The sequence below is a fragment of the Styela clava genome, chromosome 1, assembly GCF_964204865.1.
Source record: "Styela clava chromosome 1, kaStyClav1.hap1.2, whole genome shotgun sequence".
Taxonomy (NCBI): domain Eukaryota; kingdom Metazoa; phylum Chordata; class Ascidiacea; order Stolidobranchia; family Styelidae; genus Styela; species Styela clava.
This window is the reverse complement of record NC_135250.1, coordinates 11298129-11313404: the sequence shown is the minus strand read 5'-3', so window position 1 is coordinate 11313404 and position 15276 is coordinate 11298129. Positions and strand designations below refer to the sequence as shown.

Here is a 15276-nt window from a genome sequence, read left to right as displayed (position 1 = left end):
CTAGATGAACAATTGCCTGAAGAAGCAAGGCTGCATGACTCAAGCAGAACTGTTGTAATCAGAAATTGTCAACGCCGCCACACTGGCTGTTATGTATTAAAAGTAGTAAATCCAGCTGGTGAATCTCAATGTCAAGTTGACGTCTCTATACAAGGTATGTCTTTCAAACTAAATTTTTCTGTTGCAACACAAATATTTTGTTATATACTGCTTTCAACATGTTGAAATTTGGTCACAGATATTGCTGGTCCTTGCATTGGTCCACTCTCACAATCTGATATAACCAAACACACCGTTACATTGTCTTGGGAGGCACCAGAAGATGATGGTGGATGCACAATCACAAATTATGTTATTGAAAAGCGTGAATCTTCTAGGAGATCTTGGACACGTGTTCCCATGGTGGTAACCAGAACTACAGCAGTTGTGAGGGTAGGTTTTGATGCTCATCTGACTTTTCAATATACTGATCTTGGTTTATATTAAAACATATTTGTTTTTTTAAAGAGCTTGATCGAAAATGAATCGTATATGTTTCGCGTATCTGCTGAAAATATCATTGGTGTTGGCCCAACTTTGGAATCCAGCCTTCCTGTGACTGCAAGGGACCCAGTGTGTAAGTAATTATTTATCATTAACTGATCAAATATTTTTCTGTAACTGTTCAGCACGTGACATTTAATATTCGATAATCTTACCAGCAACTCCTGGCCGACCAGAGGAAATTCGTGTGTCTGATGTCACAAAAGATTCTGTAACTCTTGAGTGGAAGCCTCCCGTATTCGATGGTGGCTTGGAAATTTCGGAATATTTCATTGAAAAACGTCTTCTTGGGCAAGATCGCTATTTATCAGCAACTGAGAAGATGGTTCGTGAGACAAAATTCACTATTACTGGATTCAATGAAGGTGATAACTATGAATTCAGAGTCATCGCAAAGAACGAGAGAGGCAGTGGACCACCTTCTATACCAAGCAGGCCTGTTGTGTGTCGTGACGTTATTGGTAAGAAGTTTTTTTCGTAGTTTTCTTTTATATCTACTAGTGATTAAACATCTTGATAAATTGCATTGCTTTCAGAACCACCCACATTACAATTGGAGGCTCGTGAAAAAATTATTGTCAGAGTTGGCGAACCATACATGATATTTGCCAAGATAACTGGTCGCCCTAGACCTAAAGTCACTTGGGAGAGATCAGGAGCACTGGTTCCATCAGATGAAGGAAGATTTAGTGTATGTTGTAATTATTAAAATTGTTGGTGCATCAAAACGTTTGATCAAAAATAATTGTATAAATATTCATTTAGATAAAAAATACACCAACATCTAGCATAATCACATCGAGAAAAGGCGTCCGTTCTGATAGTGGCTTGTACAAAATCACAGTGCAGAATGCTGGTGGCATACGAGATGCCAAAGTTCTTCTTATGGTGGTCGGTGAGTATCTTTTCATACCTGATATATATTTTTCTAATAATCAATGTGTTCTTTTTTAACATTTCTATTTGAACTTATAACTATAAATGCATCTTCAGACAAACCTACTCCACCCAGAGGACTGTATGTGAAAGAGATCACTCGGTCATATGTCATTCTTTCGTGGGAAGCACCAGCTGATAACGGCGGTACTGAAATCACCAATTATGTTATAGAGAAACGAGGTATGTTGGAAATAGCTTTTACTGTATTGAGTGTGGAATTGTATTGTGATATTGGTTGTAATTATTATTATTATTATTTATTTAAGATGCTTCTCGTATGATGTGGAATTCTGTTAACTCTACATTACAAAAAACTGAAATTAGAATAAGCAAATTAGAAGGTGGCGAATATGTGTTCCGTGTAATGGCCGAGAATGCCCAAGGTATCTCTGATTCAGCAGATACTCCAGTTATTGCTGCTAAAGATAGATATTGTGTCCCTGGTGCTCCAGATGCCCCCATTGTGAAGGAGGTTCATAAAGATAGTGCAAGTATTGCATGGAATAAGCCCTATGATGGTGGTAAAGTTATTTTCAACTATGCTGTTGAGAAACGGGACCTCAGTGAAGAGAGATGGGTTAGAGTAACTAAGGTTTGTACAGAATATGAAATATTATTATAGAACCTTTTTCATCTATTAAAATGTTTAATTTACTATTTCCCCACTAGGAGCTGATCAATGAGCGACGGTACAATGTTACTGGCCTTATTGAAGGAAAGGAATACGAGTTCCGTGTTCGAGCAGAGAACAGTATTGGTTTTGGAAAAAGATCTGCACCATCACGATCAGTGCTTGCTGCAAACCCAATATCTCCTCCCACTGTTCCCGTAAACCCAGTAATTGATGATTACAATGAAACTTCTGTTGACATCAGCTGGACAACACCAAGGCATGATGGCGGTTCTCCTATTATTGGGTATATTGTTGAGACACTTCTGGTGGGACATGAAACTTGGGAAGTAGCATGCACTAATGATACACAAAAAGAGACAAGCTGCTCAATCACTGATCTCCAGACAAATACAGAATATAAATTGCGGGTTACTGCTGTTAACAAAGCAGGATCAAGTGAACCAGTTGAAATCAAGAACTCTGTTATTGTGAAGGTTAACACAAGTAGGTTTGATTTACATTGGATTCTTCAAGGTATTTAAGTTTGAGCAAAATCAGATAAATAAGTTTTTCTGTTCATTTTTAGATGCTCCAGTGATCCAACCAGAAGCAAGTATGTCAAGAGAGCAAAATGTCAAATTCGGCATGAATATTTGTCTAAGAGCAATTGTGGTTGGCAAACCCTTCCCTTCAGTGTACTGGGAAAAGGATAACAAACCTATTGAAGATGAAAGGTGCAAATGTGATTTGAAGATTTCAAATGGCCTTGCACAGCTTGTGATGGAGAATTCTGTAAGTTGTGTCATTTTGTTTGTTGTTTTGCTGTACTTGCTAGTGATAAGATTTGGTGAAGACTATTTTATTTGTATAATTTTTTTTTTCAAATATTCACAGAACCGAGGGGATAGTGGAAAATATACATTAGTTGCAAAGAGCTCTGTTGGACGTAAAGCAATTTCTGTAAATGTTACTGTGCTTAATGTTCCCACCGCACCATTGAACATAAGAATCTCTGAAGTTTCATCAGACTTTTGTTACATGAGATGGGATGCACCATGTGATACTGGTGGAGTTATTCTTTCTAACTACAAGTAGGTTGACAAATCTTGTTTAAAAACAATCATAAGATGTCTGGTTAGTATTCTTTTGATAAAAAATATTATTTTGCAGAATTGAAAAGTACAGCTCAGAAACTCAGATATGGAAAACTGTTTCAGTGTCTACCAAAAAGACCAGTATGGTTATTAATTATTTAAATGAAGGTCACCATTATAAATTCAGGTAATTGTTCTCACTTGCTTACTCTATAATTGACCTTTAATTTTGTAGTTATTAAAATTTTGTATATTTCACATTACAGAATCTGTGCAGAAAATCAATTTGGTTGCAGTCCCTGGACAGAATCTGATGAAATAATTGCCTTGGATCCTATGCACCCTCCTGCTCCACCAAAACAACTTGAAATTTCGGATGTTGATGTGGATTCTGTACATGTGACTTGGGAACAACCAGTACGAGATGGAGGCTCAACCATCACAGGTTTTACACCGAGATTTTTTTAAATGAGTTGTTAAAGAAACTATTGCATCATATATTTAATTTGATGTGTTTTTATCAGGCTACAATGTGGAATATTCTGAAATAACTGAACAAATGGAGAAATTTAAGCAGACTCAACAGATGGAGAAGTGGATTACATATGGAATTGTCCAAGATACAAATTGTCTTGTAAAGGGTAATTATAACAGCTCTTTTCCAATATTGAATAATATTCATCAGAATATTGTTATTGCAGTCTTTAGATTTTAGATTTTACGATCTTTCTAATTTTCAACAAATGCATTATAATGCTCACTTAGGTTTGAAAGAAGGAGTTCTATACAAAATTAAAGTGTGCTCCATCAACGAAATTGGTCAGAGCTCCCCTGATTACACCATGCCTGTAGCTCCTATTCAGAAGTTAGCACCTCCTTCAATTGAGATCAATATGAAGACGCTGGAAGGACTCACTGGTAAATATGTTTCAAAAACACTATTTCGTAGATATTTCTCTGCTTGTTGGTGAACTTTACTGTAACAATGTGATTTTCGAGTTTTATGGCAGTGTATCGCCGTGAGGTTCTATGGCAGCGTATCGTTGTGAGAAATTTTTTGAGTCTATAATTTTGAATTTCAGTTCGTGCTGGTGCAACTGTTCGAATACCTGCAATTCTTCATGGATTACCAGTACCATCTGCACAATGGACTACCATAGATGGATCTGTGCTGGAATCCAACGATCATGTTACACTGGAATATGATGGCCATACAAGTGTTCTCACAATAAAAGATGTGATAAGAACTGATACTCAAGAATACACTTTAACTGTAAAGAATGAAGCGGGAGTGAAAAATGCATGTGTGTATGTAACAGTTCTTGGTAAGTTTATTTATTTCTTCATAGTGATTTATTGTATTTATCGGTAGTATATTTACTTACAAAATAATCGTGTTTCAGATCGACCATCTCCACCAATCGGCCCACTAACTATTGAAGAAATGACTCCTAGCCATGCCATTATATCTTGGCGACCTCCAAAAGATGATGGTGGCATGCAAATTCAGAACTACATTGTTGAGAAAAAGGACACAGAGAAAAATGTACGCAATTAAAAATACCTCATCTCGTTTCTTTGATTAAACTGGTGCTAAAACATTTTTATTTTGGCATTTCAGACTTGGAGAATTGTTAGCCAACATGGAACTAGAACAACATGCAGTGTTCCTCGATTAGTAAAAGGCAAAGAATATCTTTTCAGAGTACGGGCTGAAAATCGTCACGGTTTTAGTGATGCTCTCGAGTCAGCACCCGAAGTAGCTAAACATGCTTTTGGTGAGTTTTGTATAATAAGGCTAAAATGTTATGTCGTTGGTTCTGTTTTTATTTAAGTATATTTTTTGCAGATGTCCCTGGAACTCCCCCAACACCTAGAGTCATGGACATCACCGAGACTGCATGCTCTGTTCACTGGAAGGCTCCTGAAAGTAATGGTGGAAGTCCAATTACAGGGTAAGTTTAAGGTAATTTTTGACAAACTTTTGCAAACTTAAGTTTATTAAATTTGGTAATTTTTGTCTACAGGTACACCATCGAAAGGTTTGACAAAGAAAGTGGACGTTGGGCAAAAGTAACACATGATCCTATTCTTGGTTTCAATCTTCGAGTGAAAGGACTTTTCGAAGGTCGTAGCTATGCATTCAGAGTGACAGCTGAAAACTCTGCTGGATTTGGTAAAAGTTCTGAGCAAACTGAAATCGTCAAGATATCTAGGCCTTTATGTAAGTGTCATATATATTTTCGAACTAGTCAAAACTTTCAAGGGTATTAATATTCAAATTATTTCTGCAGCTGTACCTGGAATACCACTCAATGCTAAGATAGTTGACTATGATCGAATATCTGCTACATTATCATGGCAAGCTCCTCTAAAAGATGGTGGATGTCCTATATCTGGATATTTTGTTGAATGTCTCAAAATCTCAGGAAATAATCTTTCAGAGAAAAAGGCAGAATGGGCTAGAGTTAATCAAACTGCTATATCACACTGTCATTTCAAAGCACCTGGGCTTCGAGAAGATATAGAATATCGGTAAATAAATTATACTGAATCCTTAATTATTACAATATGTTTTCTTTGCTTTACTTTTCGAGAAGATATAGAATATCGATAAATAAATTATTCCGAATCCTTAATTATAACGATATGTTTTCTTTGCTTTACTTGAGCTTAATGTCTATGAATATTTGTTATAGATTCCGTGTTTTGGCTGAAAATGAAATTGGTGAAAGTGAACCCAGAGAGATTGCTCAAAGTGTGGTAATAAAAGATCAGGTTGAAAAACCAGCTATTTTCTTGGATGGCTACATGTCTGAAAAAGTCAAGTATCGTGTTGGCGAGACCATGAAACTAAAAGCCAGAATTGTGGGTAAACCTATTCCAAGTATAACGTGGATGAAAGCAGGTGCAGCAGTTGATCAAACTATAGCTGATATTACAAGGTAAAAATTATATTAATTTAAATACCTGCTTTTTGGTATTGCATATATCTTGAATATCGACCCATTGTGCTTTTGTTACAGCAACGAATCTAGCACCAGGCTTTATATAAAAGATGTACAACGTGAACATACTGGAATGTACATCATCAAAGCAAATAATAAAGCGGGTGATGCCAGTGCCAAGGTTGAAGTTAACATTCTTGGTAAGTTATAATAACCAAAAAAAGGGTTAACATTTTGAATCAAATTAATGCAATGTAGTAATTCTAATATTATTTACTTCAGATAAACCTGGTGTATGCCGTAACCTCAGAGCTAGCTATATCACCAAAAAATCATGCATCATTTCTTGGGAACCACCAAAGGATGATGGAGGTGTTGATATCCACAATTATATTTTGGAAATGAAAGTACCATCATTGACTGGATTTGCATCCCTGGGATGGACTATTGTTGGACCAGGAGGTAATTTCTCATTACATATTTCTATTTCTTGTAGAATAAAAACACATGGATATGCTGTAATAAGGTTTAAATTTCCAGGAACAAAAAAGATGATCAAAGTTCCGATGGTCGAAGACTGTGAATACCACTTTAAAGTTTCAGCAGAAAATCGCTGTGGAGTTGGAGAAGCATTTTTTATGCCAACACCAGTTATTGCATCTGACCCTGCTCAGGTAAACTGTTGTCAAAATTATACGTTATAAAATATCCGGCAACTAAATGCAGAATGTATTTAGCTGTTTCCAGCTTTGAATCCTGTTAGAATCAATATTTAGGATTGAGTTGTTTGGAAGTTTTGCCATTATATATGGTTGTATGGTCACATTCTCCAAACTTTCCTTAAATAAACGCTAAAAATAGAATCTACCATTATCATCATAAAAATTTGTTGAAATCTCCAGAAACCTCAGTCACCAAAAGATGTTCATGTTATAACAACCACACCCTCTTGTATTACTTTGGCTTGGACAAAACCTGAAAATGATGGTGGCAGTAAAATCTCTGGTTATCAAGTGGTTTTGATGAAGCGAGGTACCAAGGAATGGAAAGAATTCACTACAAATGCATTAGATTGTAAATTTACGTAAGTATCGCTTAATTTTTTTTTTGAATGGATCTACAGTAGCTAAGCAAGAGTATCTGTTTAAAGTGATTTATCTTTATCTTCTACAACTTTATTTAGCATTGACAATCTTGAAGAAAATGTGGAATATCGGCTTGGTGTAATGGCAAGAAACAAGGCAGGCTTGAGTCAACCTACTGTCATTAAGGAGTATGTAGAAGCATGTGAAAATTTGGTGGATCCTTCAATAAAAATCATCACATCAATGGAGAATGGTGAAATTATAGCAAAAGCCTCCGAAGATATAATTATTAATGCAATAGTTCGTGGTCAACCAACTCCTGATGCAACATGGTCTCGTGCTGGTGACAAAACAATGGATGAAGCAAGAACCTGTGTTAAATGGGGTGATGACACTTCCCAACTGATTATCCAAAATTGTAAAAGGGAGGATTGTGGCGAGTATGTTTTGACTGCAACAAACTCTGTAGGACTTTTCCAGACTACAGTCAAAATTATTGTCCAAGGTAAGTAAATGTAACTTTTCTTCAAAGGCATTGCCATGATTTTGTACTTCATATCTTCCATCTTATCTATATATATTTATATTATATCATATCTTATCTGTGTTACAGATAAACCTGGTATTTGTAAAAACAAAGTAAACATTGTTGCTGTCAAGCATGATCGCTGCACTATTTCATGGGAGACTCCTGGGGATGATGGTGGATCTGCTATAACAAATTACATGGTAGAGAAATGTGAAACTGGAAAGATGGTAATTTTTGAATTGTTAATTTTATAAATATTACAATGGAGTTATCAATCTGAATTGTCTTCCCTACCCTACGTCCTACCAAAACGATCCTTGAATATTTCACGAATTAATCATTGATTTTTATTCATACTTTGTGAAGATTTTGGATTGTCAACCAAATTTGTATGGAAACATCTTCCTGAAATCTATCCTATTTGGAAATTACCCTTTCACCTAGCTGTTTCAATTGTAGCGTTGCAACCTGATTAAACTTAAATTTTGTTCAAGACAAACCTATTATGTTATGTCTCTGAGTGCTTCAAGAATTTGATGGCTAAAGACAATTCTTTTTACTAAAACTTTCTCCACTTTCAGTTAAGAACTCGGAAGTAAAAAAAATTTGTGCAGCAAAATTTATACCGGTACTCAGGTTTACAATCTACCATGCTTTTCAGGTATGGTCCATCGTTACCAACTCTGTGGCAGAATGCACTTATAATGTTCCACGACTGCTGGAAGGCAATCAATACATGTTCCGTGTAAGCGCTCAAAACAAGTTCGGAACTGGAAAGCCTCTATGTTCTGAACATGTGTTAGCAAAAAGCCCATTCGGTAAGATGTGCGAATTTTATTAATAGGCTAAACAAGTTCATATTGAAATGTTATTGTTCAAAATTAATTTCTATTCTTCACTTTTTCTCCCAAGATGTTCCTGGCCGATCTTCACCACCAGAAATAACTAAGATTGGAAACAATATGGCAGAACTTTGTTGGTGTCAACCAGAAAACAGTGGTGGATGTGATATTGTTGGATATTATATTGAAAAACGTGAAAAGTCCGCTGGAACATGGTCATCTTGTAACACTAAAGCAATCGTCAATACAGAGTAATATTTTGTTTACTCTTTCTATCAGCACTGGCAGCACTTACCTATTATCGTGGATTAATATGCTTCTATTGTTTTAGAATTAAAGTTGAAGGATTATCACAAGGTTATGAATATCAATTTCGAGTTGTTGCTGAAAATAAGATTGGCAAGGGAAAACCCAGTGAAGCATCCAAACCTATACTAGCAAAAGATCCGATTGTTGTTCCAACTGAGCCACTAAATCCAAAAGTACTTGATACAACAAAGTAAGTAAGACTTAACAACAGGGGTGTGCAACCTTTTATACAGGAGGGCCTGATACAAATAATTGGGTGAAATCGCAGGTTGAATCTTTATTTAACATAGGCTTTCTAGTGGTTGAAGGCACAAAAATATTTGTTGGCTGTGCACGAACTGCCTGTTAGCACATAGTGACATCATGGGCATAGATAATAAATTTGACTCTGGTATTGGCTTTGCAATGCAAAGGGATTGAGATTATGCTCGCGTACCAGCTAAAACTGTGCTGCATGCTGTTTAAAATTGGCACCTTTCTGCAAGTCTCATGCTTTTTCAGCTTTTTCTTTGTGAGCTGCATTGGCCAACGGCCTGCAGGTTGCACAATCCTGAATTAAATATAAAATTGTATAATTTAATGACATTTTTATATTTTGCTTCTAGAAATACTGTCAAACTTGCCTGGGATGTTCCAGTATCTAATAGAGGCTCAAGGATCTTAGGTTACATTGTAGAATCTTGCATTGATGGACTTAATGAATGGAAAAAGTGTAACACTGGAATCGGCCCATTGCGAAATACTAATGCACTCATAAGCAACCTCAGTCCACAATTGGCATACAACTTCAGGATTTCAGCTTTTAGTAATGTTGGAGTCGGCACCCCAGCACAAGTTCCTGGAACAGTAAAACCAGCAGATATCTTAGAAGAACCAGAGATTATACTCGATGCTAAATTTGCTGAAGAGGTTATTGAATTGAAAGCTGGATTGCCTCTTCATTTGTCAGCCACTGTAAAAGGTCGACCTGAACCTGCAATCAAATGGATAAAAGAGGTAAATTTCATTTGTGACTGACGCTTCTGGCATCATTTTTATTGTTCAATATTTTATACTTGCGTTTAAGGGATCTACACTTTCTCGCCGTGCGAATGTTGACGTTACAAAAGGTGTAACAACAATGGTAGTCAAGAACACCAACCGCTATGACTCTGGCAAATACATGCTAACCATCAGCAATCCAAAAGGAACTAAAATTGCCAGTGTTGATGTCAGAGTACTAGGTGAAGTTATTTTACAAATAGATTTAAATTTTAACCGCTATGAAACATACTAATAAATCTAATCTTAATTATACAAACAGACACTCCTGGACCAGTTACAAATATAACCGTAAAAGATGTTAATGCCGTATCAGCTCTGCTTCAATGGGAACCAACTGATAATGATGGTGGTTCGGAAGTCTTCAATTACATCATTGAAAAAAAGGAATCTGATATGAAAACATGGTCAAATGCATCAGTAACCTGTGAAGCTACGTCATTCAGGTATATTTACCTACCTTAATTGTCAAATTTTTATTTCAATTTTTGGTGGTAATACTTGTACTGTGAGGCCCAAAACATTTCTGTCCTAATCTGTTGGTGGTGATCAATAAATTTACCTCGACCAATTCTTCAATACTTGCAGAGTACCAAAACTTATTGAAGGCAAGGAATACTATTTTCGTGTAATGGCTGAAAATAAGTGTGGGACTGGACCATCATGTGCGACTGTGAGACCTGTACGAGCTCGCCAGCCTATTGGTAAGCATCTTATCTACATATGAAATGGACTGTCATGAACTTACAGTTAGTCATTTTATTGAAATTTTCACAGGGGAACCAGGAGCAGTAAACAAATTGAGAATTACTGAAATCACCAAATCATCTGTTTCCCTTATGTGGTCTCCACCTGAAAGAACTGGTGGTGGCAAAATTACTGGATACATTGTGTTATATCAGGTTTTATATCCTTACTGAAAATATTTTATTATGGATATGAGCTGTCACCATAATATTTAATTGTATGTCATATTATACAGAGTGAGGAAATGTCCGATTGGGTCGAATTCAGAACTGTTGCTGAACCCAGGGTCACTGTTGTTAACCTTACGAGTGATACAGAATACCAATTTTGCATCAAAGTAAAGAATGAAGAATGTGTTGGTGCAGGCAGAGAAACTGACTTCATTGAAGTAAAGGAACCTGCTGGTGAGTCAACAGTTTTTCATGCAAAAAAAATAAATATTTGACAGGCTGCAAGACATTTTCTAACCTTTTTGTATCTAATTCAGAATGTCCAGTAATAAAATTACCAAAAGAGCTCAAAGTACGCTGCGGTGAACGGTTGAAGATTGAGGGTCATATTCATGGAAAACCTGAGCCAACCTCATACTGGATGAAAGATGACGAGGCATTGCAAGAAAGTGAAAAGATAATTATTCAAAAAACCAAAAACATGAATAGCCTGACTTTGAAAAAACCGAAAAGAAAAGATACTGGTGAATATATTCTCAGAGTCGAAAACCAACATGGTAAAGTGCAGTCAAAAGTGAAAGTAGAAGTACTAGGTAAGTAATATTTTTTGCCCTCGTTTTTATTTTGTGAAGCCATGCTCGAAAGATACTATCATTATAAATTTGATATTCTCTAGCACAACCATCAACACCTGTTGGACCTGTTGAATTTCAAGATATTAGTGTTGATACAGTAACAATAGTATGGAAGGCTCCTGAAGATGATGGTGGCCTTTCTATTTCAAACTATGTTGTGGAAATGTCTGAAATTGGACATCCTGGATTTAAAGTTTGTTTACATATTTTTGTTTTTGTAATTATATTTTGATTGTTACCTTTTCTTTTCCTCAATGTTTGTCACCAACTTTTAGGTTATCAATAACAAAATCTCCAGAGAAAAGCTGAGAGTCACTGACTTAAATAAGAACGGTGAATATGTTTTTCGAATTCGAGCGGAGAACAAATACGGATCAAGTGAATATTTGTCATCTTCAACAGTGAAAGCAACACACCCATTCGGTAAGTACAAAGAAAATAAATTTTTGTCTTTTAATTTGTTCGGATAATTGATATTAAACTTAAATCTAGACCCTCCGGGAGTACCTACTCAATTGAGGATCGCAAAGGTTGGTAAAGAAGCTGTCACATTACTTTGGGAAGTTCCGGTGACAGATGGAGGAAATCCAGTAAGAGGATACAATGTTGAGCGAAAAGAGGCTAGCAGTCTGATTTGGACAAGAATCAATAGGGTGAGAATTAAATGTATATTTATCAATTATGAATTCACAAGAATTTATATAGTGTGAGATGAGAATTGACCAACTATTTAAACCTTATTTTATTGTTTCAAGAATCTCGTAAAACGACGGGAGCTAGTTGATGGCGGTCTTCTTGAAGGAACTGAATATCAGTTCAGAGTTCAAGCCAGTAATTCTGCTGGTGTTGGACCGTTCTGCCAACCAACTGAAGCTGCAGTAGCTAGAGATCAATGTGGTGAGTAAAAAATCTGAAATCGCCTACATGATTGTTGAAAAGTTATTTTCATCACTAACCCTAAATGCACGTATGCCACAGATCTGGGTGTTGGTCACTGCTAAATTAGGTCGATCAGATATACTAAATTAGATGTCATGGTTAAGCTATGTATGTACGTACATTCTTTTGTATGAATATACATTAATACAATACCGAATCAACTTATTTAAAAATACCATTCATATTTTTTTGTTTAATTTAGATTCTCCTGGGAAACCAGAAGTTGTTGATGTATCAAATTCTACCGTAGAACTAAAATGGACTGCTCCAAGAAGTGATGGTGGTGCTAAACTTCTTGGATACATCATTGAAAAGCAGAAACTTCCGGATAGTAAATGGTCAAGGCTTGTTACAACGAGGTAAGACTGAATAAACTGTATGCCTAATTAAAAATGCTTTGAAAATTGTATATTTTAAATCGCTCCTTTTTTTTTGTCAGAAATGTGGAAACGAGTGTTACTCTTTTGAATCTACATAAAGATGAGCAATATTGCTTCAGAGTATTGGCTAAAACTGCTGTTGTGACATCGAAACCATCAGAGCCTACGGAGCCAATATTGATAAAACAAGAACTAGGCAAGTTTGTTATACCAATTACCACCTATCATTTCTCAGATATTATTGATAATTTTTAATGAATAATTTTTAAACAAAACTATCTTAACAACAGTTGCACCAGCTATAGTGTTGGATTCATCATGTGCAAATGGCATTGAAGTACGATCAGGACAAGATCTAGGTATTGATGCCTTTCTGCAAGGTAAACCTAAACCAACAGTGAGATGGAGTATATGTGGTGAAACTATCAAATCAACCTCTGATGGAGCAATTCAAGTTGATACAAGCGGATCAAGAACCACATTAATAAAAAGGTAAAAAAACTGATCAAAGGGGTAAAACAAGTAGTCAAAAAGGTGAAAAAGTAGTTGAAAAAATCTAGAATTTCATGTTTTGAATACTTTTTCAATTTTTCATTTATCCATCACAGATTTTGTAGGAGAAATGATGGCGGAATCTATGATGTCACTGCTGAAAATTCTTCTGGTGTTGCTTCCATTTCTGTAAAATGCAAAGTTCTTGATGTGCCTGGAATTCCTCAAGGACCTTGCACATTTTCAAATGTGATGGCAGACAGATTAACTTTGTCTTGGAACTGTCCCACAGATGATGGTGGAGCCAGTGTTTCTAATTATGTTGTTGAAAAGTAAGACGATCTTTATATGCCTAACGCAGATAGCTTTTTTTTGGCGATGTGACACATCATGGTTTGCCATATGATTAAGCCGTGCTAACGCTTATCCTGCGCGATTAATATGTAAATCCCATCTTATTCCGTCTTCATTTATGAAAATGCATCAATTAAATTTTCTAGGAGAGAAACATCACGCCCAACATGGATTGTTGTCAGTGGAAATGTATTGTCAAATGAAATCACAATAGGAGGATTAGTTGCAACACATGAATATATATTCCGAATTTCTGCAGAAAACAAATATGGTGTTGGAGCAGGATTTGTAAGCAATCCAGTTGAAGCAAAGAATCCTTATAGTAAGTGCTATTCTATTAATCATTCTATTGTCTTAATTTGTAAACTCCTTTATTTGATTAAATATCATTTCTTTGTATTTCAGCTGTACCTTGTGCACCAGAAGCACCAATTATATCGAGTGCAACTAAAGAAAGAATGGTGATTGTTTGGAAACCTCCGGTAAACGATGGAGGCAAACCTGTGACTGGATATTATCTTGAGAAAAAAGAAACTAATTCCACACACTGGAGCAAAATTAACAGGTAATGTGAAAATAACCATATACATTTAGGGAAATTTATGAAAATGTGTTATACAAGTGTCCATATTCAGCCTATGAAAAAAATTATATTTTTATTAACACACCAATTTTTCTGTAGGAAATCAACGTTTGAATTGACCATGATTGTTACTGGTCTTTCTGAAGGACTTGAATATGAATTCAGAGTGATTGCTGAAAATTTAGCAGGACTTGGTGAACCCAGTCATCCATCTGTACCTAAAGTGTCCAAAGATCCTACATGTATGTATTATGAGTTGTATACTATTTATCTACATTCATTATCTAAACACACTTCTTATCGATTTATTTTTAGTTGCACCAAGCTGTCCACTATCAGCAAAAGTAGTCGACACCACAAGCAGCACTGTTGACCTTGCTTGGGACAAACCTACTGAAAATGGAGGAAGTGAAATAACATCATACGCCGTTGAATTGTCCGATGGTGATAAGCCTGATCAGTTTTATAAAATAGGCTCTTGTTCATCCACTAGATTCACAGCCACTTGTCTTGTTGAAGCAAAGAAGTATTTCCTTAGAGTAAAGGCTGTTAATTCGGTTGGAGAATCCGAACCATGCAATATACCAGATGCCGTTGTTCCCAAGGATATTAAAGGTGTGGTTTATTGTTTTTTGGGGATTTTATCTTTTCTGTATGAGAAATAGATATATAGGTAATTTATTTTTTACTTCGTCATGGTACAAAAAGTGTGAACTATCTATGACAATTGATTCATTCATTGTTATCTTAATTTCAGAGTCGCCGAAGTTCAATTTGGATGAAGATTTCAAGAGTGATGTTGTTGTAAAAGCTGGTAGCACCATTAAACTTAAAGTTGGAATAAATGGCCGTCCTGTACCTCGTACTTGTTGGTCAAGAATGGGTGCTGATTTAATGATTAATCGCACTGAAATTAAATCATCTGATTGGGACTCTGTTCTAATGATTCCAAATTGTAACAGAGATGACACAGGTATTTTTTTATTGTCTGCTTTTTCTTGAATATTATAAAGACTCCCAAACATTGCATAGA

At 35.9% G+C, this 15276-nt stretch overlaps 1 protein-coding gene across 1 annotated transcript in view; it reads left to right on the top strand.

Moving 5' to 3' along the window:
* The window catches only part of LOC120340877 (titin-like), a 99494-nt gene that overhangs the window by 27771 nt on the left and 56447 nt on the right, over positions 1–15276 (top strand). The window contains exons 95-145 of the mRNA XM_078115256.1: positions 5–154; positions 239–432; positions 508–616; positions 702–1004; positions 1080–1234; positions 1309–1438; positions 1537–1662; positions 1749–2074; positions 2152–2599; positions 2682–2887; positions 2990–3186; positions 3266–3376; positions 3456–3634; positions 3714–3830; positions 3955–4107; positions 4272–4514; positions 4593–4735; positions 4811–4967; positions 5039–5144; positions 5217–5413; positions 5484–5724; positions 5889–6134; positions 6216–6337; positions 6420–6599; positions 6678–6811; positions 7040–7221; positions 7321–7727; positions 7836–7978; positions 8413–8569; positions 8664–8844; positions 8925–9092; positions 9508–9898; positions 9969–10125; positions 10206–10389; positions 10532–10647; positions 10721–10845; positions 10926–11094; positions 11178–11453; positions 11537–11688; positions 11771–11918; positions 11988–12148; positions 12251–12392; positions 12637–12793; positions 12874–13010; positions 13105–13306; positions 13423–13638; positions 13807–13982; positions 14066–14225; positions 14343–14485; positions 14559–14858; positions 15001–15216. Of these exons, the coding sequence (XP_077971382.1) occupies positions 5–154; positions 239–432; positions 508–616; positions 702–1004; positions 1080–1234; positions 1309–1438; positions 1537–1662; positions 1749–2074; positions 2152–2599; positions 2682–2887; positions 2990–3186; positions 3266–3376; positions 3456–3634; positions 3714–3830; positions 3955–4107; positions 4272–4514; positions 4593–4735; positions 4811–4967; positions 5039–5144; positions 5217–5413; positions 5484–5724; positions 5889–6134; positions 6216–6337; positions 6420–6599; positions 6678–6811; positions 7040–7221; positions 7321–7727; positions 7836–7978; positions 8413–8569; positions 8664–8844; positions 8925–9092; positions 9508–9898; positions 9969–10125; positions 10206–10389; positions 10532–10647; positions 10721–10845; positions 10926–11094; positions 11178–11453; positions 11537–11688; positions 11771–11918; positions 11988–12148; positions 12251–12392; positions 12637–12793; positions 12874–13010; positions 13105–13306; positions 13423–13638; positions 13807–13982; positions 14066–14225; positions 14343–14485; positions 14559–14858; positions 15001–15216 (9639 nt within the window). The remainder of the gene's footprint in view (positions 1–4; positions 155–238; positions 433–507; positions 617–701; positions 1005–1079; positions 1235–1308; positions 1439–1536; positions 1663–1748; positions 2075–2151; positions 2600–2681; positions 2888–2989; positions 3187–3265; positions 3377–3455; positions 3635–3713; positions 3831–3954; positions 4108–4271; positions 4515–4592; positions 4736–4810; positions 4968–5038; positions 5145–5216; positions 5414–5483; positions 5725–5888; positions 6135–6215; positions 6338–6419; positions 6600–6677; positions 6812–7039; positions 7222–7320; positions 7728–7835; positions 7979–8412; positions 8570–8663; positions 8845–8924; positions 9093–9507; positions 9899–9968; positions 10126–10205; positions 10390–10531; positions 10648–10720; positions 10846–10925; positions 11095–11177; positions 11454–11536; positions 11689–11770; positions 11919–11987; positions 12149–12250; positions 12393–12636; positions 12794–12873; positions 13011–13104; positions 13307–13422; positions 13639–13806; positions 13983–14065; positions 14226–14342; positions 14486–14558; positions 14859–15000; positions 15217–15276) is intronic.